Source organism: Leiobunum rupestre, chromosome 1, assembly GCF_980474605.1.
Source record: "Leiobunum rupestre chromosome 1, qqLeiRupe1.1.hap1, whole genome shotgun sequence".
Classification (NCBI taxonomy): domain Eukaryota; kingdom Metazoa; phylum Arthropoda; class Arachnida; order Opiliones; family Sclerosomatidae; genus Leiobunum; species Leiobunum rupestre.
This window is the reverse complement of record NC_143384.1, coordinates 44,143,720-44,167,503: the sequence shown is the minus strand read 5'-3', so window position 1 is coordinate 44,167,503 and position 23,784 is coordinate 44,143,720. Positions and strand designations below refer to the sequence as shown.

At 37.4% G+C, this 23,784-nt stretch overlaps 1 protein-coding gene across 1 annotated transcript; it reads left to right on the top strand.

The window, feature by feature from the left end:
• The first annotated feature begins 22,810 nt into the window (after positions 1–22,810).
• Positions 22,811–23,541, top strand: LOC149963040 (uncharacterized). Its single transcript, XM_090164500.1, has 3 exons — positions 22,811–23,054; positions 23,119–23,328; positions 23,395–23,541. Exons 1-3 carry the CDS (start codon positions 23,043–23,045, stop codon positions 23,539–23,541), a joined length of 369 nt encoding a protein of 122 aa, XP_090020626.1. The 5' UTR covers positions 22,811–23,042.
• Positions 23,542–23,784: the final 243 nt, after the last annotated feature.

Below are 23,784 nucleotides of genomic sequence, written 5' to 3'. Positions count from 1 at the left end.
GCTAATAAGCTATTGTAGCTTAATTTTCCAAACAGCCTTTTTCAAGGCTAATAAGCTATTGTAGGTTAATTTTCCAAACAGCCTTTTTCAAGGCTAATAAGCTATTGTAGCTTAATTTCCAAACAGCCTTTTTCAAGGCTAATAAGCTATTGTAGCTTAATTTTCCAAACAGCCTTTTTCAAGGCTAAGAAGCTATTTGTAGCTTAATTTTCCAAACAGCCTTTTTGAAGGCTAATAAGCTATTTTAGCTTAATTTCCAAACAGCCTTTTTCAAGGCTAAGAAGCTATTTGTAGCTTAATTTTCCAAACATCCTTTTTCAAGGCTAATTTGCCTTTTTGAAACGTAAAATAATCCCAAACAAGAGATTAAAACATAGTGTGGTAACGAGTACAACGGGTAGCAGGGAAACGGAAGCAAAAACCCTGATTGACCAGTTGAGGTCCACCTATTTCGAATTAGGGGGGTCCTTCCGTATCACGGCTCAGCGTCGACAGCGCCACTTCACGGAAATTACGAGCACTATTATTTTATTATTATTATTTTTTAAAAATATCTACGTTTAAATTTTTTTCCGGAAATCGTTCATTCGTCGTTGCGGTTTTTTATGTTTGTAATATTCAAATAAAAAAATTGGGAGGGGGAAGGAGATGGAATTGAGGGGAGGGGAGTGATTCTGATTTTGTCTCTTGGGCTTTTTTTTTCTCGAGCTTTATAGGTGTTGATCTACCAAGAATGTTTGTTCTTGCTATACCTAGAAACTTATGACTGTAAAGTAAAATAAAAATAATGGTATTTACTGTGCACAATATTAAAAACTGGATCAAATTGAGGTATTGATATCATACCTGTTCACATTCTTTTACTCAAAAGTTCTTTGGTCTTGTCTCTGGCTCAAAGCTTTAATGTCTTATCATTGAGGCACGCATCTTGGTACTGACTAAAAATATTTAGATTAACAACGGATCCTCGGACTCACTATCTCTATAGGTAGTTCTCAATCGGTGGCGTGCATTTTCACGCAAAATAACCAAATCAAAGTATATTACAAAATCGCCTCACATTGAAGTAGCCAATTCAAAGGAGAAATAAAATTATCTGATTGTAATCATTCTTTCGCCATAAATATATGAATATATATATATCTAAAAATTTAAAACTTTGACGTTGGGAGGTAATTAAATTAACACAGAGAGAACTGGTCTAGAACCCCTCTCAAAATGTAAAATACTTAGATATACTCTAACAAGGAAATTCAGGAACACGTACTAAACCTTGAGCTCATGATTTAAATACAAGGAAACAAAAATATATTTTTGTAATATGAATCGTGTACCCGTGTGTTTTCTCAGATTGTTTATTGTTAGTAGTTATTTTAGTTTAAAGAGTGTAATTTAATATTTTTAATATTTTTGGAAATACTACTGAAATTAAATACTATTATAAATAATTATAATTGAAAAATACAGCAATTTCAAAATTCTTGGTTTTTTTTTGTAACGAGATGGCGTTGGGAGCCCAAAATGAATTAAAATGACAAGATAATTAATTCGAGGAATTTCAGTAATATAAATTATTTGATATAAAAAGCAGTTAAAAATGTTCAAACTGAAAATAAAATTAACAGCAAAACATTTATCTAAAATATATGCGGAAGCGAGATTTTAACTTACACACACACACGCACGCACGCACGCACGCACGCACGCACACACACACACACACATGGACGACACCAGCCTATAATGCCTCGTTTACTATAAATAGTACACAATTCATAAAAAACTAGATGGTTTCGTATGGAGCTTACGATTTTCCATGTATATTTGAAGAAACAAGTCCATGTGGCTATGGTATATTATATTACAATTGAATGAGAGCAATTGGAAAGGATTCATTATTTTCCACAAAAATGGAAAAGATTCTTTAAAGCATAAAAATTTATTTTTGGTAATTTAAAAATTAAAGAGTAAGTTGCAAATTATTCGTTACCGCCTAAATTTGTTTATTTTTACGTTTAAAGTATCCAAATATTAAGTTTCGTTGCTTTCCGTTTCGTAGTTAATTTGAAATAATTAGTAAAACTCCAAAACAATTTGAATTTTGGGGTGGTGATTGACGTCATTGACTACACGTTATTTTTTATTGGCCGCTATCCCCAACATAGAGCTGAGGCTTGCATACAAAGTGTAGATGCTACTGATTCTGTGGTCACGTACGAAAAATCACCAGTAGAGTTATAAGATTCTGTTAAATATAGTTGGCTGTACTTCATTTAGTTGGCTGTAGTATTTTGAGAATGAGTCTAGTGCAACAGATTCTACTACTGAATTTTGTACGTAGGTGCTTACACTGTTTTAAAAACACGCGCTCACGCTTACCCTTTGGAGCGCAAGGTAAATTGAAATCGCCATATTATCTAGCAAGGATATTACAAGAATCATCGTGGTAGGATAGTGGGAACTATAATCTGCCAGATGCAGTGGGAAAATTCAAACAGAACCATGGTCCATGATGTCCTAAACCAGAATAAAAGCCGCAGTGCGGCGCTGCACATAAATTTAATTTTAATATTAAATAAACTTAACGACGGTATTTTATCAAGTGAGTTACATTTTCGGGAAAACCCATCATCAAATGAACGATAAAAATATGAAGTAGTTAAGTTTCTATTCAGAAAATCTAATTGCAACTTACTCTTCAAATTTTATAATATTCCTGAGAATAACCGAGATAACGTCATCAAACACATAGCACATGGTGATTATTCAGACTATAGATAGCATAAGAGCTAGGGTGGCGGATTGGTTAGCACTTTTGCCTCACAGCAAGAGGAGCCGGGTTTGATCCCAGCTGGTTGAAGGGGTTTTCCCTTGAAATATTCAGTTTCCACTTTCTATAAATACTTGTAGAGGTTAAAGGTAAGTGTTTGGAGCTGTTGGCTCACGTGGTATGAAGGGCTTACTACCACCCTCTTACACAATTTAATGAGGCCACCTGAATTAAGTGAAATTGCCATGGAATTAAGTGAAATTGCCATGGAATTAAGTGAAATTGCCATGGAATTAAGTGAAATTGCCATGGAATTAAGTGAAATTGCCATGGAATTAAGTGAAATTGCAATGGAATTAAGTGAAATTGCAATGGAATTAAGTGAAATTTCCATGGAATTAAATTTCCAAGCAGGAACATCCTCCATTGTGCAAGAGGGTTGCCACTGGACAGGCCTGACATTTGGATTAATACACATTTTTTTCATTGCGAAAAGGGTTTCCATGCTGAGGAAGGATTGAAAAATGAGTTTCAATGCTGCCAGTATTATTTTTTACTATTACTTTATTTTTGAGTCCATTATCTAGACCTTGTTTTGTTAGTGTTTCTTTTTGACGGATCAGCGATTGGTAGATAGGCAAGTGCTGGAGGTAAAAGGGTTGATTAGATTAAGAGATTTAAACTATGACAGCTTTCCTTATTCTAGGAAGCATTATAATATTGAAAATTAACTTTAAATTTCAGTGGTTGAAGTTATCAAAGTCTAGAGAACCTAATTTAAAGAGATCTAATTATCAATGCGATGACTCTTTCAGCATTGGTAAGAACCTTAATAACTCTTGTTCAATCTAATATTGTACTATACGTAAATAATAGTTCGTTTAGAATAAACATAAATATTGTTTAAATCATTCTTTGGGTCATTATTTTTTATCTATACTGTTGGATTTATAGAACCTAGGAAAATTTTTCTCCAAATCAGTTACACAATAAAAGTCTCTAGATGACTTGAGCCTAAGGTGGTGCCTTCAGTATTAGCCTAGCTGATTATTTATATTCCATTGGGAGGTTTGGTTTTTTTCACCTATATTATCATCACAGAGTAAAATTAATATTATTACTTTTTACAGCTTGCCAAATGTGAACTCTTCTCACCCAAAATGTGGGCTCTAGTCACTAATTTAAATAATATAGAATGTCAATGTTGTGTAAAAAAGTTTTTTCACGATTTAAATCTTGTAATAAATGATAATTTTTGAAAATTTTATTTCTTTAACAATCAAATTGTAAGGTTAAGATTTGCAAAAATTTTCTCCAGCATTGTATTTTTGGAATTAATGTTATCTGAATATGCAGGCACAACTAAAGATCCGGCCCTCGTCACGTTGGGACAATATTCTCCACCTGCAAGGAGAACAGGGTGCTGCCTTCATATTTTTAGCTAACGTTACGTCATTCTAGATGTTGTGATCCAACTTAATTATTTAGTTTTTTCCAATAAAAATCAATTTCACGGATGCTTTTTTGAAACCATTGTAACGCAGGCACTAATTCCTTTTGAAATGAAGGTTATTTAATAAAGTAAAGCTACTATCACCCATTGCCTTTATACCACTACATAGAGATCAGGCTTGCCTTTGACCTCCCATCTCAAGTAATAACTTAAGTTTGGGATGTGCCTGAATTTTAGAGATTGCATACTAGGCCTCATTTCTTTGATATGCTTCATGGCCAGGATGCATGTGATTTCTTCATATAAGGTGTATTATCTTTACGTCATCATCGCTTTAGTGGAAGGCTAGTGTAACCCCCCTTTAACTCATAGCAATAGTGGCCTTCTCGTGAATACCACCTGTACACGTATAAAGTTTATTCAGGGTTTAAGATAACATTTTCGCCAGTGGCTGGGATTCAGAGGTGATATGAGCCACAGCTTATAACTTTAAAGTACCAGCCCCAAAAATGGGGAATCTACATTAGGGTGGTTGTTATTTTAATTATTTCTTAAATGATGAAGTCTGACCCTCTAAATTTGTTTCAATGTATGAAAACATACTTTGAGATAAATTGAGCAAAATTTAAAGGTAACCCAATGAGCTGGAAAAATCTCTATATTTCAGCATTAGACGTAGAACAAACGGTGATTTTTCATTCTTATCAATATTTTGCAAGTCAGTTACGGGTTGTCGCTACTTTATCTAAAACAGAAATATTCCAAATATCACTAAATTATCTGGTTTATATCTGCCTTGTGTAATATTACTATTAGGCCTCTTTCTCCTCTATCATTACACATTATATTGAAGCCAGTCTATACTTTGAATAATATACCTCATTAAAGTTAAATATATTGTTTTCCAACATCTCATAAACTTTTAAAGTTAAAAATGACAATTAAGTAATAACAAGTAATGTAATTTATTCTACTAGTCACACTCATCATAAGAGATACTTTCTAGGAAGCAAAGATTTAACGTTCTAGCTTATAATCAGCCAAAGATATTCACATTTCCAACGAAATAATAGGATCATATCGTTGACAAATAATTAGTTATTAAATATTAGTGTACAGACCTAAAAATGGCATTAATTTCAATCGTCATATTCAGGTATTGAAAGAATACAAGAATTTACACGACATAAACGCACAAAAAAGACCAAATCCGTGACAAGTTGGCAACAGTCTTTTCGATCTCACCTGAATTGAGTACACTCGTAATGATTTGTAATGTATATGCAGTCGGTACGATAAAAAGTAACTAATTGTTAAACATAGTAGGATTTTTTCGGCTTAGTATTGTTTTGGTAGGGAAATTTAAAACAAGGTGGCCTATGCCAACAGGAAAATAGCGCTTAATGGATGTTCATTTGAAAGTAATAAAACCCTGTGTATCTTGAAAATTCAAAGTCGGTTACTTTTCAGCGTGTTCTCCGAAAATTTCCCTACGACATAGAATATAAATGTTCCGCAACCACCTGCACCCTTACGCAAAAACAACATTAGAAAAAGTGTTATTTTGGACAAAATTGGAGCTTTAACTGCATTTTACAGAAGTTAAATTTGTGCTAGCCTTATCGAAATAAAATCTTACGTCAAGCACTACCTGACACGTGCATTGCAGTAAGAAATCCTCTGCAATTCCTAACGGGGGACGTTTGACCCCCTGGTGGTAGTTACCGAAATATAAAGTATATTTTAGAATTCTGCATTTAAAGGGGCTCCAAAGTTCGGTGGCAAAATGTGTGTAAAGCCTAGGCCGAGTGAGGGATTGGGGAAGGAAAAGTATGCTCAATTTTCTTTTTTTTTTGCCACCGAACTTTGGAGCCCCTTTAATTTTGAATAAGAATGTGTAATTTTTTCTTTTTATTTGTTGATATTTAATTTTGACACCAAAAAGTCGATATGTCTCTATATGTCTTAGGCAGCCCGAGACGACATTAAGCTCGATTATGACACTCCCCCAACAGCACCAGTGAAGTTGCCCGAAGTATACGCTAGAAAATCAAAAGTCGGCGAAGTAATTAAAAAAAATAAACCTCGACAATTATTCGCTGGGAAAGGGGCTAACCAAGACCAAGAAAAATTAACAAAGAATACCACTTGGCACGATATTGTATTAGAATTCTCCGATCTCGGAGATTTGGGCGTTTAAATCACGACCTTTGATCAAAAAATATATATAGATATAAGGCGTTACGCCACGCACGTAGCATCCAGTCTTCCGCAACCGACTAAACAGGGTGTATGCGTTAAACTAGAATCAGGACCCCAGCTTAAAGCAGCCTTAGAAGACGTCAAGGACCAAAACGCCGTTTACCTAATTGAGGGAGATAAATTAGAAATTCGCCATAGCCAGGCCACCGGTCACACTTGCTTGACCAAAAATTCTGGTTCCTCATTTGTAAAATCGCTGACCCTATACGGAAGAAGAGACATTCACGACGTCCTGCGGTTATTGAGGGAAGTGACTCAACGCTACGACGAAATTCGTAAATTACAATGACTCAAGAAGCCCCTCTCGATTTAAGTACCAGGTTTCGACCTGAGAACTATTATTCGGTTACTAAAATTATCTCTCGGACTTCCAAAAAATACAAATGTAAAACTTTAGAATTCAAGTGCGAGTTCAAAAACTTGGACGATCTCAACCACGCGCGAATAGAAACCCAATTAAACGAAATTTTCCAATCCTTATTAAACGAAATTAGCGATGAAAATCAGGGTTACAGTCGTATCAGAATAGCGGTCAGTTCGGACGAACTCGAAGAGCCCATTAATTTCCAATTTATGAATCTAAACGAGTTGACGGCCGATATAATTTTAAGCGGTATCGAGCAGGTAGCCCAGTCCCATAAGAATTTATACTTCGAAGCCCCCCTAAAATTCGACATAATTCTTCTGCAAGACACCAATATGAGTAGTAATCGAAAAAGTATTCGTAACAGGACTATAGAGTGCTTAGATAATTACATTGAACAGGGCAATACCTTTATCCCGATTCGCAATTCTGATAATCTGTGTTTTGCGAGGGCGGTTGCGGTAGGAAAGTGTCTCGCCGACTACCAAGAATTAAAAAAGAAAGGCCAATCCAAAAATTTTAATATCCATGATCTAAAGTACATTCGTAATGTTAACCGTCCAAAACAAAAAAAGCGGCCTTGGCATTACACAGATTATCAAAAGTTCCACCAGGTCCTGTTGAAATAAAAGACATTCCTAAATTCCAAAATGTCTTGCCCGATTATCAAATTATCTTACTCGATTCCGATTCCAATTTTGACCCAATTTATTTAGGCCACTTTCAACCCAAACAAATCTTTCTCCTTAAATTAGGAAACCACGTTCACGTAGTGAGGTCTTACGCCGGCATGTTCGGGGGAAAAGGGTACTGTCCATTTTGTTTGAAAGTTTTTGTGAGTAGCAAAGTAAAAAAGCAGCACAATTGCGAGGGGGGCGTTAGCTGTTATCGGTGTCTCGACACGAATGTTTCCCATACCGAAGCTAGTCAACGTTGCGCCAACTGCTTTAGATATTTTTCGGGGAATCCGTGCTTCCAAAAGCATATAGAATTAGGGACGTGCGACAAACTCAAACGTTGCCTAACTTGCGGGAAAGAGTTTGAAGGGGACCACGTATGCGATTTGAAATGTCATTATTGCAAAATTGAGCACCCGAAAAATGCGTGTTTTGTTAAACCTATCACGTTACCGGAAAATTCCACCAGAATCCTTTACTTTGATTTTGAAACTTTAGTCGAGAATGACGAGATTAAACCCGTGCTGCTCATTACCGCTATGCAAGACAGTCCGTACTCTGAAACGTACGATTACCGTAGCTTTACCGGCTTTAATTGCGTCGAGACATTTTTAGATTACTTATTGGAGAGTCAGGTCGTTGCAAAAAAGGGTAAGACCAAATATTCAAAGGTCGAACCAGTTTTTAAAAACATTACGTGCATTTCGCATTTTGGGTCTGGATTTGATAGTTTACTCGTATTAAACGGAGTTCTGACCCGGCCAATAATCCCCGAAGTTATCTTTAAAGGCTGCAAACTTCTCGCGATGTTTCTTTCCAAATACAATATAAGATTTATAGATAGATAGCTATTTTCCAGCCCCTCTCAGAAGCTTCTCCAAAACCTTTAATTTAAGCGAAAGCAAGGGATTTTTCCCGTATTCATTCTTAAAAAAAGACACCTTAGACTATATCGGCGTCGTACCGGAAAAATCCTTTTTCGAAGTAGATAAATTCACCCCCGACCAATTGGCAAATTTCGAAACTTGGTACGACGCCCAAAAATGTACCGTTTTTGATTTAAAAGAAGTGTTGACAAAGTACGCCATTGATGACGTCAAGCTGTTACAGATGAGTTTTGACCGGTTCAGAAATCTTTTTAGAGAAAAGGTCAATTTCGACATTTTGGCGGGAAAAAGCGTGACTCTACCGGGAGCTTTAACCGATTTATTTTTGAGCCGGTATCTGAAACCAAATACCATAGCTATTATCCCGCCAGCAGGGTACAGGGGCAAGCATTCCGTTAAAGCTCTCAGATGGGCGGCTTACTTGGAGCAAAAAATGCACGTAAAGTTTCAAACGGCGCGATCGTTGGAGGGAGAAAAGTTTTTAGCTCCTTACCACCCCGACATTTACAGCGCTGACCCTTTAATAATTGGGGAATTTTTCGGGTGTTACTGGCACGGGTGTCCCAATCACACTGACCATAATGGGTACAATTACGAACTTAAAGAATCTAATATCAATAATTACTTAAAAACTCTCGACAAAATCGAGTTTTATCGTCAAAATTACCCCAACGCGCGTTTAATTACCATATGGGAATGTGAATGGGACACTTTTTTAAACGAAAACCCCGAAATAAATTATTTTTGCGACGAGCTGGCTTTCTCCGATCCGATCAATTCGCGAAGCGCTCTGAGGGGCGGGCGCGTTGAAAACTTTTTACTGTATATAGAATCCACCCCCGAGAGGCCGATTAAATTTTACGATTTTAACAGTATGTACCCCTCTGTCTCCATGTCCAAAAATTACCGCTACCCCAAAGGGCTCCCTGAAATCTTAACTAGCAACTTTAATTACGAACCCGATTTCTATTTCGGGCTTATTAAAGCGACTCTTCTCCCACCCCAAGATCTATATCTCCCCGTCTTGGGCTCCCTGATTGGCGATAAATTAATGTTTACGCTATGCAGAACGTGCGCCCTCTATAATCTAGCCGACTGTCGTCATACCGAGGCGGAACGCGCGATTACGGATACGTATACTACCCCCGAGATTTATTTATCCCTTCAATATAATTATAAAGTTTTCAAATTCACGAAGTGCAGCATTATCGCGAAACTTTCGACTCTGACTGCCCCCTTTTTGACGATTATGTGAGAGATTTTTACAAAATGAAAACCCAATACGCTGGTTTTCCTAAAAACGTTGACTCCTTAGAAGAAAAACAAAAATATTTAAACGACTTTTGGGAACAGGACGGGATAAAAATAGGCCTAGAAGAGGTTAGCTCTAACCCGGCTCTCAAAGCGCTTGGCAAGCTTTCCCTTAACCAGCTTTGGGGGCGTCACCTAATTCAATTACGTCAAAATAATAGTTCTTTTATAAATTCCTACGCCGACTTGGTTAAAATTTTAACTGATAAAACGAAAGAGCTGACCGATTTAAAACTCCTAGAAAACGGAATGGCTCTCGTGACGACCAAAGATCACGAAGACCACGTCCCGGCTTATCGTAAAGGTTCCCCAACTGTGGGCATTTTCGTCGCCTCTTATGGGCGTATTAAATTATATAATCTTATGGCTAAAATCGGGCCTAATTTGGCCTATGGCGATACGGACAGTGGTTTTCTGATACACGATAAGAAATTAGATTTAACTTTATCAAGCAGCTTGGGTGGAATTACGGATGAATATCGTAATGACCCCATTAAAGCTTTTACCACGATAGCCCCCAAGGGTTACCCTATCTTGTTCGAATCGGGCAAAATTTTAGCCAAGATAAAAGGCGTCACTCTTACTAAAAAAAATCAGACCATCTTAAACTTTGACACGATAAAGCAGTTGGCGCTCGAGATCCGCGAATTAAAATACCGAGTCGAGATTCCCTTTAACGTGAAAAGACAAAAAACCGGGCACTTGTATCTCAGACAAGCCGAAAAACTAGTGGGATTTACGTTGACGAAACGTATATTTTTCAAAGACGGCACTTCTATTCCCTGCGGATATTCATGTCTCTCACACGCCTAATATTTCAAACCCCCTGTACCTTTCTTTTGGCTGGCCCCAGTAAGTCGGGAAAAAGTCACTGGACGTTTAATCTCTTGAAAAATAAAAATTTAATGTTCGACAATCCACCCCAAAAAATTTTATATTGCTACAATCTTTGGAACGATCAATTTGACGAATTAAAAACCCTCGCCCCCGAAATTGAATTCCATAAAGGGCTCTTTAGTGAAAAACCCGAAGATTTGTTTGACAAAAGACAAAACAACCTCTTGGTGCTAGACGACCTTTCGAGCGAGTGCTTAGACAACGCGCTGGTATCTGAACTTTTTCGCGTGTGTTCGCATCATCTGAATCTGAGTATTGTATTCTTATGCCAGAACGTCTTTGGTCAGGGCAGATTTTCTCGCGACATTTCGCTTAACGCCTCATTTATAGTCCTGTTCCGAAGCCCCCGTGATCCATCACAAATAAAACATTTAAGTCGTCAGATTTTTCCGCATAACCCTAATTTTCTGAGCAACGTTTATAATTACGTAACGTCGGATACGCCCTATTCTAACGTAGTTGTTGACCTGCAACAAAAAACTCCCGAATTTCTAAAAGTTAGAACGCAATGCCTCATGGAAGAAGGACCGATGCTAGTATTTACCGAAAATTAAATTTTTTTATTTTATGTATTTATCATTTTTGGTAGAGGAAAATGTATATTATTGTAATAATCAGAATATATAACAAAGTGTTTATTCGAATTTTACGTCATTCTGTAAAATGCCTTCGCCCAGGTCAATTATAGAAAGCCGCCCGTATCTAACTTTATTGAAAAAGGCTTCCCTAAATCAAAGACGATTTTTACTGAAGAACGCCACGCGAGATCAGGTTGGCTCAATCGCGAATATCTGTCATAATATTTGCCGCGGAGCTTTACCCGTTGGCGAGAATAAACGACGGCAATTACAACGATATAAAAAATCTATTAGAAAACTAGGTCAAAGAGATATCAGTGATCGTTATCGACGAAGAATTCTAGTCTCGCAAACGGGCGGTTTTTGGGGAGCGATTCTCGATTCGCTCATCCCGCCAATCTTGGGTCGTATAATTAATCCGGCGCGATGAAGAAATTTGTCTTGCTACCCGCTATCCGATACCGAAAAATTGCTAAATTTAATACAAGAACACATGAATAGTATTCTTAACAAATCCGTTCGAGACGGTAGTGAAGAAGAAGAACTACGAGAATATCTGGCAATGTTGGCGCGGTATCTCAGAATTAAAAACTACGACGGCGCTCCAGCCGTTCAAATAAAACCGCCCCCTTTACCTCCTTCTTCGAGTACGTTAGCGCCGATACAGTTAGCACACGGTGCGATCTACCAGCCTCCCGCTGTACCTAACGTTTCATTCGGTAACCCGCCGCTCGCCTCGCCAAGTGTTTTTTCGCCTCCCCAAACGCCAAATCAGCTCCATCAACTATTCGCCGCGCCGCCCGTACAACAGGTGTAAAGAGCCTTACAGCAACCTCTCCGCCAACTGGAAATGGCTATTAACAGGCCCCTCCCAGCATCACCGATAAATCCTGGAATTTCTACACCATGGCAGAGTGTCTCCGGCATTTCGGGGTTGGACGAAAGTCAATCGCCCGATTACGCCCATAAAACTTTAATTGCAGCCCCACCGCATCTCGTGACGTCACGAAATATTCCATTCAAGCCTGACTTTGCGAGTACTCCAGGCTACCAAAAGGGGAAATGGAGGAACGGCGCTAGCAACGTTTTCACTTCGCAAGCTCGAGCTGAGCTACGTAAATCTCGAAGCGAAACGAGTCTCGATGAATATAGCACGCCAACTTTCAAAGACAGCAGCTATAAGCCTTCGGAATCCACCCTTCGTAATACGACCGAACCTGTTTCCTTGCCTTTCGTAGGACCGCTCTTGACAAGAAAGGAATTGCCAACCCGCCAAGGTCGCAAAGAAAGACGCCGGGCGTATTCTAAAGATCGTGAAATTAATGATTGGGAATTTAATGAATGGGAAAATTAATGTTTTTTTTGTAAATCATGTTTATTAAACACTATTGATTACAAAATCTGTTTTCGTGATTAAATAAATGTACACACAATGCCAATAGCGAAATTACTTCGTTCATATATATTTCATTATTATACATTTTTAAAATTTTCTTAAAGCTTAATCCAGCAGACCTATTTAACATAAACGAAGCAACGTGCAAACCGCAAGTTTCTTGGTTCATATCTTGAATTATATTTTTATTATAAAACCATTTCTGAGCTAAATGATCCAATTTAAAACCGTAGACATCAAAATGTTGACCGGAAGAACAAAAAAATCTCCCACGCGTTGTCCTTTCTTATTTTTAGCACTGACGAAGATTCCTATCCAATGGCTTCCCGGCATTGATGAGTCTTGTACATTGGCCACCAAACAAAAGGGCTTTTTTTCGGACAATCTCGAGGTAAAGTATCTTTGGAAAATGTGCCCAGAAAAAAAGGTTTGGTTCTCGGGTCGCATTTTAAAAAGGCGTCCAATTGAAAAGTATTCATGGCAAAACCCTTTGAATTTCTTCGGGGTAAAATGACCCCAATATTTTATCGTTATTCTTGTCTTTGATATGGTAGAGTGGGCGGGGTTTATTTATCACCTTCGATATGGTGAAAACCTCTTTACTCCAATATCCTTTAAATCCCTTACGAAATACTTTGCTGGTTTTTGATATGCGCACGTGATCGCCAATCTTGAATTTCGGTTCCTCTCGTTTCGCTTTCTTTCCAAATAGTTTTTGCCAAACAAGATGCTCATTGGCTAAGGTTACTTCGCTAGTTCTAAATCCCGTCGTGCGATGAACGCTGTCGTTATAGGAATTTACAATTTTTGGTAGTTCTTTTATAAATTTTTTTCCTTTACTTTTGGTAAGAAATCTGTAAATTTTATTTTTAAGCGTCCTATTCACTCTCTCGCATACGCTGTTTTTTTATCGCCGTAACAAACGAAATGCTTAATCCCCTGGTCCTTGAAATAGCGTTGCACTTTACGATTTAAAAATTCAGAGCCTTGATCAGTATTAATTTTCAAAGGCTTACGTTGTTTGTGGATTTTTTTGAAAGCCGCTAATATATCGCTCGCTCTCTTGTTTTTCACGGGAATAGCGAATAAATATCGGGACAGAATATCGATATTAGTAAGAATATAATTAAATTTATTAATATTTTTTAATTCGTTTAACTCGATTAAATCAGCCTGGTGTTCTTCGTTCAAGCTCGTGACATAAGTCCTATTTCTAGGAAAATTAAATTTTCTATCTTTGTGCAACGTATAGGCGTCTTGGGTCAGCGCCCAATCTTTAATTTTTTTCTTGGAAATAGAGGGTAATTGTTCGGATAAACGTTTTAGTCCTCCCAGACTTCCGGGATTTTCTGGGTCAAAATAAATAGATTCTATATTCATGTCTTGACAGTTCAAAGTGTGCTACTTTATTAAATGAAAGACCAGCAAAGTTTACATTTTTATACATTTTAATGGAAAATTTTAATACATCAGCTCTGATAATATTTCAGATTCATTTTGCATGATATTATGATATAAATTTTCTACCCCCAGTTTATAGTCGGGAAAGTTGACGTAAAACGCCTTAATTACGTTGTCATAGTTCATAAGGGGTATCACCATCTTGACACTTTTTTCGAGTCTTTCGCAGAAATGTGACGCGATCGGTTTGCAGCTAATGTGATGGGCCAATTGATTATGGCAGGGCAGGTTTGGGCACGCCTCGGTTAACGTAAATAATACACTTTTTAATTCGCCTAAAATAGACATTTTAATTCCTTCAAAAGCGTCTTTTCGGTCAGTTATTTCTTTATCGAGACTCGTACGGATAATCTTCAAACGGTCCCAGGCTTCTTTATCGAGGGCAACCCCGTTGGCGGAGGAATACACAACGTCGTAATTTGAATTAGACCCGCGAATATAGCCGCGAATATCAATAATTCTTCCACGCTGACAAAAGAATCCTTCCAACTTGACATTGTCCGACAACCAGCTGTGAAAACGTATAGCTTCGGTAGTGGTATTGAAAAATCTTTCAATTTCTTGTTCATAGTTCCAGAGATTCTTCCACACTTTTACGCTAAAATTGACATATTTTCTATGTCCTTGACGGTTAATTAAAATTTCAGGCTCCGCGAGATTCGCCGATAAAAAAATGTCGAGTTGGTTGGAGAGAAAATGAGGGCGTGTCATTCTCAAACAAAAGCTCGCGTCGAACTAATCGAACAGAAAACAGGGTGGCTCATTTTATTCGATACTATATATCACCTTTCTGTCGTGGGTAATTAAAATCTCGTTATCAAATTCAAAGTACATTATACACACGACATTAGTCGGTAGGGGGTCTTTCAATTGAACATCTAAACGTAGAGACCCCTGTCGAGGAATACTCGTATGATCAGCTGAGGCATTCTGGTCCGGCGACATATCGAAAGTAAAGACCGTGTACCCCTCCTTAAAATTCGCAAAATTTAGATAATTACCCCTATCTTCGGAAGCTATGCCCATTGACTCGAATAAAGCCTGAAAAGGTAAACAGTAATTTGAATTTGCATAATCCATTTGAAAGCCGTCAGGAGGGTATCTATCCGGTCCGACTGACAAAGACAAGTCGGTGATATTTAAATGTTCAAATTTCAAGCTATTTGTGGTCAATGACCCGTTGAAAGCTTCTTCTTTGACAAAAACTACAACTGCCCTTTTTGGTATTCTCCCGAGTATTACGTTATCGCGATTTATGTTTTTCAGACCCTGAGCGATAGAAAAACTTTTCATAATTGTTTGCGTAATGGGATAAATCGCTGGTATTCCGCTTTCTAGCATCCTAGCGTGGGCTAAACTTATCTGCGGAGCCACCTTGACTTTAGTAACGTATAAATACGCCTGTTCTAAAATTAGCTTATAATCTTTTCCCTGCTCTAAAGCTATTATACAAGTTAAACGAGGGCTTCTTACTAAGCGGAATCTTACGGGTAGTTGATTGACAATAAACTTATTCATGTGACAAATATCGAGGGGTAAATGGCCCATTAACTCAAATGTGGTCGATTCTTTCGTTCGCGCGCATCTCTTCAGCATTCCGTTACGATCATTGTTAAAAGCAGGTTCCCACATGTCTTGCGGGTTACAGGTTAAGTTCATATAATACATTCCATTCTCCAGTTGCGTTTTCTTAGCGTCTTCACCAAAATTCAGTAATTTCGCCAAGTACGCGTTATACGCCGAAAGATTATTTGTAGATTGTACAGAGGTGTCGCCCAGATAAGCGTCGATTTACGAAAAAAGAGTTCCAATAAGATTATTCGTGACCCCGACTTTCACTTCAGTGGCTGGTACGTCTGTACCATCGAAATGCACGAGTTTCATTTTTAGTTTGAGCATATTTTTGGATAAATCAATGTATAGGTCATCAGATGCCGGAATAAAAAATTCGAGAGGTCCATTATCGGTTAAGTTATTCGTGGGTAGATATCGTATTTCGGTTGTAGCTAATATGTTGGTATTTAACACGGGTCGTTCGAACAAGTCTAACGAACTTAGCATGCCTTCTCGAAGCGCCATTGTTTCTTATCCCAAAAAATCGTCTTTCGTCCTTGATTTTTTCGTTTTCTTTTTCCGTTGTCTAGGTGGCGCGCGTCTCTTACGAGTTCCACTGCCTGACTGGGGCTTACTCATTCTGTCAGCGGCTTTATGTAACAAATTGCTTCCGGCTAATCGTAAATTGTTGCGGATAGCCAATTGCGGATCTACACCGGATTCCAAATCACCGAAAATACGCTTTCCGAGACCTAGCGCTTCGCCGCGTAAAGGTATTACCATCGGTGTAATATATCTCATTAATTTCTTAAATATTCCACCCAAACCACGCCCTCTCTGGTAAACGGGGCCGGCAAACACTCGTCCCCCATATTGAGACTTATAGTAACGGAAATAACTGTCACTCTGACATCTTTCTTGAAATGAAGACGAACGACCGTCTTCCCCGCGTTAAATATCAAATTTTCTCCAAAATCAGTTTTTAAGTCTATCTCGATCAACTCTAGCTCTCTTGCTTTAACCGGGTAATAGTTTATTTTGTCGTATATAATATACTTATTACTATGCTGATCATTGCTCGCTAACGGTATAATTTTCATGAGAGGAGCGAAAGTATCTCCGGTATACTGGGGGTATATTAAATTCGAATATAGATAAAGCGTACTCGCGCCTCTAGATAAATCGGCCGGATAAGTACTGTTGTGACCAACCAGGTCAAAATCTAAATCCGTAAATCCTAATAATTCACCTAAGCCTTTCTTACTCGATTTGAAGAAAATAGTCACAGCCCCGTGATCAGCTCCTACATTGATTGTGCCATTGGGGTTTATACCGAAATGAACAAGGTTTCTCACGTGATCAGGGATAGTGTTTGTCATGGCGTCTAATATTGCTTGAATACTTAAATAAGTTCCAATCGGAATATTACAGTCAACTTCTACGTTGCGTGTAAAAGTCTTATCGCGTAGATGATTTTCTTTGATTTCAATATAATTTAGATGATTTAAAATTATGCTCCTCGTATAGGGGGTTACCGGTTTTGACGGCTGATATACCCCCGATTGATATCCCGTGTCATCCTTGCTCTCGAAACATAACAGTTCTTTCAAAGGTCCGTCAGGAATAAATAACTCGAAATTGGTCTTTTTTTTCTTGGTCGGGTCAGCCGGATTATGTATTGTCGGATCGTAAATCCAATAAAGTCCATCGGGTTTTTCCCAGATTTTGAACGAATCTATAGGCGTCCAGTCCATTTTACCTTATTCCTTCGTTAATAGCGCGTACAACTTTTTTAACCAGACTATATTTGATGACAAATCCGGCAGTGTCTTTTTCGGCTTCCAATTTAGCGACTTTTAATGAGATTTTATAAATGTAAGGTCGTTTTTTATAATAATCAGCCGCCACCGTTTTTAATTGAAAATTATTAGTTTTATCCGTGATATTTTCCCAGTTGCGAGGCAAAATTACTTCCGACACGCCAACAACAAATTTGTCCGGTAGTGTTATAGAACGACCCAAGTTTACTTTAAAGTTTGACTGAGTATTCGCCGGATAGAGGTTGCTAGAGGCGTTACTCGGTAGAGTTACGTAAAAGTCGTCCATTTTTATAAAAAGAATGACGGTCTCTTATTTGGAGGGGATTCGAACTTGTGACTATTTTAATTTGCTATTTACAAAGTTGTCCGTCCTACCAAGTAAGCTACCGTCATCCCTACTCGAGATTCGTTTCGTTTCCTACAGATTCTCCTTTCATGAAAGGGCAAAGCGGTATCTTTTCCAAGTGTCGAATGAGGGCTACGCTTTTCCAATCGGTTATGACTAGCGGACAGAAGGCGCACTTGACCGATACACTGTCTGGTAACGAATAAAACCCTTGCGCGGCCAAGTCTGATTTATGTACACCTGGTACCTTCCAATTAACGAAACTCATTAATCGTTTTTTTCCGAAAGAAATTTTAAAGGAATATCGTGGCTATTTAACGCAGCCATTTTTCTTTCGAAATTTACGTATACAACGAAATCGTCCCGAATAAAAATCTAGAGTTTCCTCTAACAGCGTACTCGGTAACCTAGCAACGGCGCATTCCTCGATAAACACCTGCTCAATCAATCAAACCTGTCACCACCTTAACAATGCCCGAGTATAGCCAACCTGGGAATTCCTTTAAAGGAGTACTGACCCCTTTTCGCGCCAAAACACCAACCAATCAGCGCCATTTTGAATAATTTCGCGCCAGCCAATCAGCGCGCAGTACACGCTTAGTAACCACGTGCTCCCCGCGCCGCGTAGTTACCGCGCCAGCCAATCAGCGCGCGCCACTCTGCGGAGGTCAATGACCCCCCGCGCCACCTGCCGGAAGGGGGAAGGAAGCGGGGACTTCCGATGCCGACCCCTTTCTACCTGTACATTGAAAAGTGCCAAAGATGGGGGTACATCCTAATCCTGTGGTGGTGCCTAGGGTATTAGCCTAGCTAATTATTATTATTATTATTAGATAAAAACTTTTGGTGGTGCATCACTCTCCATTATTTCCTTCTTATAAAAATGTACATATTTGTAACGGACCATTTTAGAATTTTGGCCAGGGATCTTTGAAACACTGTGCGCTATACTTAGTTATTAATGAAGCTAAATTTTAGGTTAATTAAATGAGCGTATGAGAGGAGTTTCTATTTTGGACGAGTGTGAGCGGACCTTAGAGATCACCGCTCCTTAAAGTGGTGCCTCGGGGTATTAGCCTAGCTGATTATTATTATTATTAGATTAATAGAGAAAAGAGCAGAGTTGTCTTTTGCGATCTTAAAATCTCAACAAACTGATACAAGCAAATGAGAATTAGTGTAAAAAGCATGTATTCTGGGCTATTAAATCTACGGTTTTACGTTGAATTTTAAGAAATTTATATTATATTGGTAGTTCTGGAATTTATTTTGTTGATTATGAAGGTAAAATTACGGAATTAATTTAGGTTTTCAGTGGTTTTTAAAGAACTGATTAAGTTTTCTACGTTTGTTGACCTGTTTGATGAGAGGAGTGAAATTAACTATATTTTCTTTGAATTGAGCGGGATAATACACCAAATAAAGGAATTATAACACCATAATAGAATGTAAATTATGTCCGAAATTTGTTGAGTAAACGGAAATTAGACAATAAATTGAAGAAAACCTCTTAACATAATAAGGTATTATTAGAATTTTTTTATGTAAATGTACATTCATCCATCTAAATAATCATACAAATCAAGACCAAATGTAAGCTTGGATTAATAATATGTTACTGGATATAGCACTACGATTTTGAGGCGTCTCTCAAAGTTCGCCGGTAACACCCAGCGCCATCTAGCGCCAAAACATTGTAACTCCTTGTTTTGGTGATACAAAATTTATCACGCGGTGTACGTTATGGTTCGGTATGAGCGGTTAGACTTAGTGTAATTTATATTTGGAAATTTATATTTTGAGTTTTATATTGGCTTTTATTTAATATAATGAATTTTTGGGACACCTATGAGGTATTGGGAATTCCGAAGACCAAGATAGAGCCCAATCCCAGCTCCACAAGTAATTTGCCCAATTTTAATCCTAATTATGATGATTCCTCTGGTAAGAAAGCTCTGTTTATGTACTTTAGTCAGGAATTAAACTTTTTTTAATTACATAGATGAACCAGAAACTGAAAGATTGGCTCAGCTCAGTTCCGAATCATCTTCATCTAGTATGAAACACGTATATTTACTGTTACTTTAATCAGAAATTAACTATTTATCAATTAGGTGAGAGTGAAACTGAACGTTTGGCTTTTAAAGAAAAGGAGCATCCAACGCTCACAGACACACATTATGAAGGTGCCATAGATGAAAATATCAATTGTGAATATTTAACTAATGATGAACTATTTGATGATGAGGAAATTGAGCGGTGGTTTTCAAATATGGATGAATTGAAAGACTTTTCAAGAAATTTTAACAAAAACTGCATCAGATAAGATCTCCATCAAAATGAACAATTTGATAAAGAACAAAAAGAGAACTGATAAAATCTTAAATTCTCTAAAGCATACTGTAGTAAGTGATATTATGCAATAAACATTTCTTTCTTGAAATTTATTTTAATGTGGTTTTCCTGAACTTAAGGGTTTCCAAGATTTGACTTCCAATGAAAAATTTTGGGGCATGAACACCCTTATTAGAAGGAGTATCGAAATAGGATGCAGACAACCAAGAAACATGGCCATGAATCTGAAATTACCCGTTGCTGAATCTAAAGAGACATTAATGTATGTCATTGGTGCGATTCTGCGGGCAATTTCCAGGAAGTCAGCCTTCGGTGTCGAGTTGGCTAGAAAACTTTGCATCACAAAAGATCAAGTTTAACTAAGAGCTTGGATTGAAGTACAAGATAGAGGAGAGTTGTTTTACCCCACTACAGAAGCTTATGATTTTTTTGTAAACATGTATAAAGTAATAGGAAAATGTTACGGGGAAAGTGCGATAGAAAATAGTCTCAAAAGCCAAAGAAGAAATATTTTTAGACAGTGAGATTTTAAAGTTGCGGAGTACATTCTGTGCTAATGTGGTGCCAGAATTTCAAAAAATGCCATTATTGAACCAATGCATTCAGAGGTTCATAAATACTATCGCAAATGGACATTTGAAAAAACTAAAAGATGACTTTAAATCAAAAGCAAGGCTCAAAGCTGCGAAATCAAAAGCCAATTCTAAAGATAGATAAAGGAAACAATTGCAGCAAATGTCTGTGGGTTTCTCTAAATAGGTTTTAAAAAGAAATGTGAAGTTCTTAGTCAAGGATAATAAAGAATTTTTTTTCCTATGAACTCTTAAAAATTTATTATAATAGCCCTTCCACACAGTCTAATGACGTGGGATTTTATAATTTTTCAGCATGAAAAAAGTTTCACGGTTGTTCCCAATTGTGTCCACCGTGGGGTTTTCATTGGAACCGTTTGCTCCACGTTGTCTCGAGAACTCCAATTCAAGGGGATCCTGGTTGAAATTGGCGGTGAGAATAAATCTTGCACCTTTACCCAAAAGGAATTTAACAATTCCTATCATGGCTTTCGCTGTCAAAGTTTTAAGTGTTTAAATCCACGTACAAATTTCTTATTAAGATTGTGCAAAAATACTTACTTGTTTGTCTTATCCGGAAAGAGTTTCTTGTGATAGTAACATTTTATTTTTTTCCTCTGGTTTATAATTTCCTGGTCGCTGTGCTACATCCTGCTCCCACTCGTCAAAATAACCCAAAAAGTCATTTTCAAGCCACTGAAAAAGTAAATGTTAATATAAAGAATAGTTTCAAGTTTTAATAAATTGTTATTCGTACTTTTAGGCGCGAATCATTTATTGTGGAAAATGGCCTCTTGTTTGGCTTTCTCTTATGGTACGCCTCATTGAAATTATTTGTGTTAAAAATATCGAACCACTTATCGAATAGTCTTATAAATTTAACAGTTTCTCAATATTTATCTTCTCCAAATTCAGATTCAATCCCATTTGCTACTGACGAGCTCAACGACTGAGAAGCATAGCGCACCTTCATTTTGCTGTAGGAATTTAAGTAGATGTGATCAATTGTCAACTTATGCGCTTTCCTTAAATTTCCAGCATTAAGCATTTCACTTTTGTAGAGTTCTTTTATGGGATGCCATGTTACGTTTGGTCCATTTTTATGCATCAGTCGCAACTTACAACCATCTTCGCTTGCGTAAACTTTACGCAAGCGAAGATGATTTATTAAAAACTGCACGAAACTGTCTTTACGGCGTAAAGACAGTTTCGTGCAGTTTTTAATAAATGTGGCGGGTCATACATAAAAAATATTGGCCGGTCTTCATCTAGACTGTAACATATTATTAATCCAAGATGTAAGCAACAATTATTTTGGGCCTTGGTTTTAAACACATGGCGCTAATGGATTCGAAGAAATAATACAAAAATTAAGCAAATTTCTCACTTATAAATGGTGAATTAATGTAAAAAAAATATCTAATATAATACCATTCCACTTCCAAAATTAATTAGATTAAGTATAATAAAATCATACTTCGAAAAGAAAACGTCGTAAGAAGATAAAATAAAATACAGCAGACGACACTTTCGCCGTGCTGTGCAGACAACCATTCTTCAAAAATTCAACTTTCCCCTCCATAGCTTCCACAGGGCTAAATTTGTACTCATGTTTAGCGCCCGTTTTTCGAGCGTTTTCCTTTCGAGCGATCGCAGAATGCTCGAAATTGTTTTTCGTTTTCCATTGGGCAGAAAAAACCTGCTCCGTGGGCGAGTTGCGTCCTCCATTCGCAAAATCACTCGCTCACCAACCACTCAAAACGGGTCACTCTTTCTCGAGTTACGGATCAACTTTTTTTGCTCTCTCAACGATTTCGCGTCAGTCCGATTAAGAGTCATGACGTCATCGTAAAATCCCGAGCGGTCTCCGAGCGATCCCAATGGAAAACGCTATTAGTCGCGTTCACACTAGAGACTTTGACGAAAACGGTTTGAAGCCCCTTGAATCGATATGAGATAATGAGAGAAATGTGAACCGAGCTCGAAAGAGCTACAGATTTTCGTAACTTTACGAGAGTTTTTCGTCTCTGGCCCAACTAGGTATATTTTGGGCAACGATGCTCAAAAATTCTGATTGTTTTTTTTTTGGAAACTGGACGAATAAACGTAAGGAAATTAATTTTAAAACAAAAGCAGCCAATCAGTGGAAATTAGATAAAAGAAGCTGTATTTGAAAGTTATCTTTTTAATTGAAATTCGTCGTCAATCAGTCACGCGTTTAACACATGACGATACTTTTATAATAGTTTTTGCTTTGTAAATATAACTAAGTCAAATATAACAAAGAGTCAAATTATTAGGTACAATGTCATTTCTAAAAGCCAAAGTCGTTAGGTTTAATGAAGAAACAGGTAATGAGGAGCCTCTTTTTTTTCTAACAGTAATGTTGCTTAACCAGTAGTTTCATGTGCATAGGATGTGCTCCAGGAGTGGGTCATTATGATCCCAAAACTAGTGCAACAGTCCCTAGCGCAGTATTTGAAAAGAGCCGTCGATTTAAAGAAACTACTGAACCTACCTCAAGTAAAAATACCCAGCCATACAGAGAACAGAGCTCATCTCTATTTAGCATATCCTCCTCATCATCATCTTTATGCTCAGCAAAAAAACTATCATGGTTGTTTAGTTTAAATTTAAGAATAACTATAATTTTGCTCCAACTTTTAAACTTAACCGGGTTCTCAAATGAAGGAAAGCCTTCTTTTGGAATCTGCTCAAACTACAACTATTGATAAATGCGATGCTAGTGATTCTGCACAATCTGAGTCTGATAAAAAGTTAATAATCCAAGACCAGCTTATAAAGTATAAGATCATATTGTATTTTGTTAGTGAATAGAGTAAATAAAAGTTCAATATTGTTAGGAAGCTACAGAGAGAAAATATTTTACTAAAGTCTAACCTGAGCCATATAAATAGGTAAACATTTTAGCATTATCAGTGAGAGTTTATATTGTACCGTTAAAATTTGCTTTATAATTTAGCCGAGACTCTCTTAATTCACCACCACTCTTGAAATATATGGGTTTATCACCAATTCCCAAATCTTCAGCTACACCCAACAAAGGTGTTATTTAAAAGT

Excerpts from the sequence above, each read along its gene's own strand:
- LOC149963040 (XM_090164500.1), top strand. Across the intron at positions 23,329-23,394 it reads AAAACTATCATGGTTGTTTA|GAAAGCCTTCTTTTGGAATC; the intron begins GTTTAAATTTAA and ends TCTCAAATGAAG.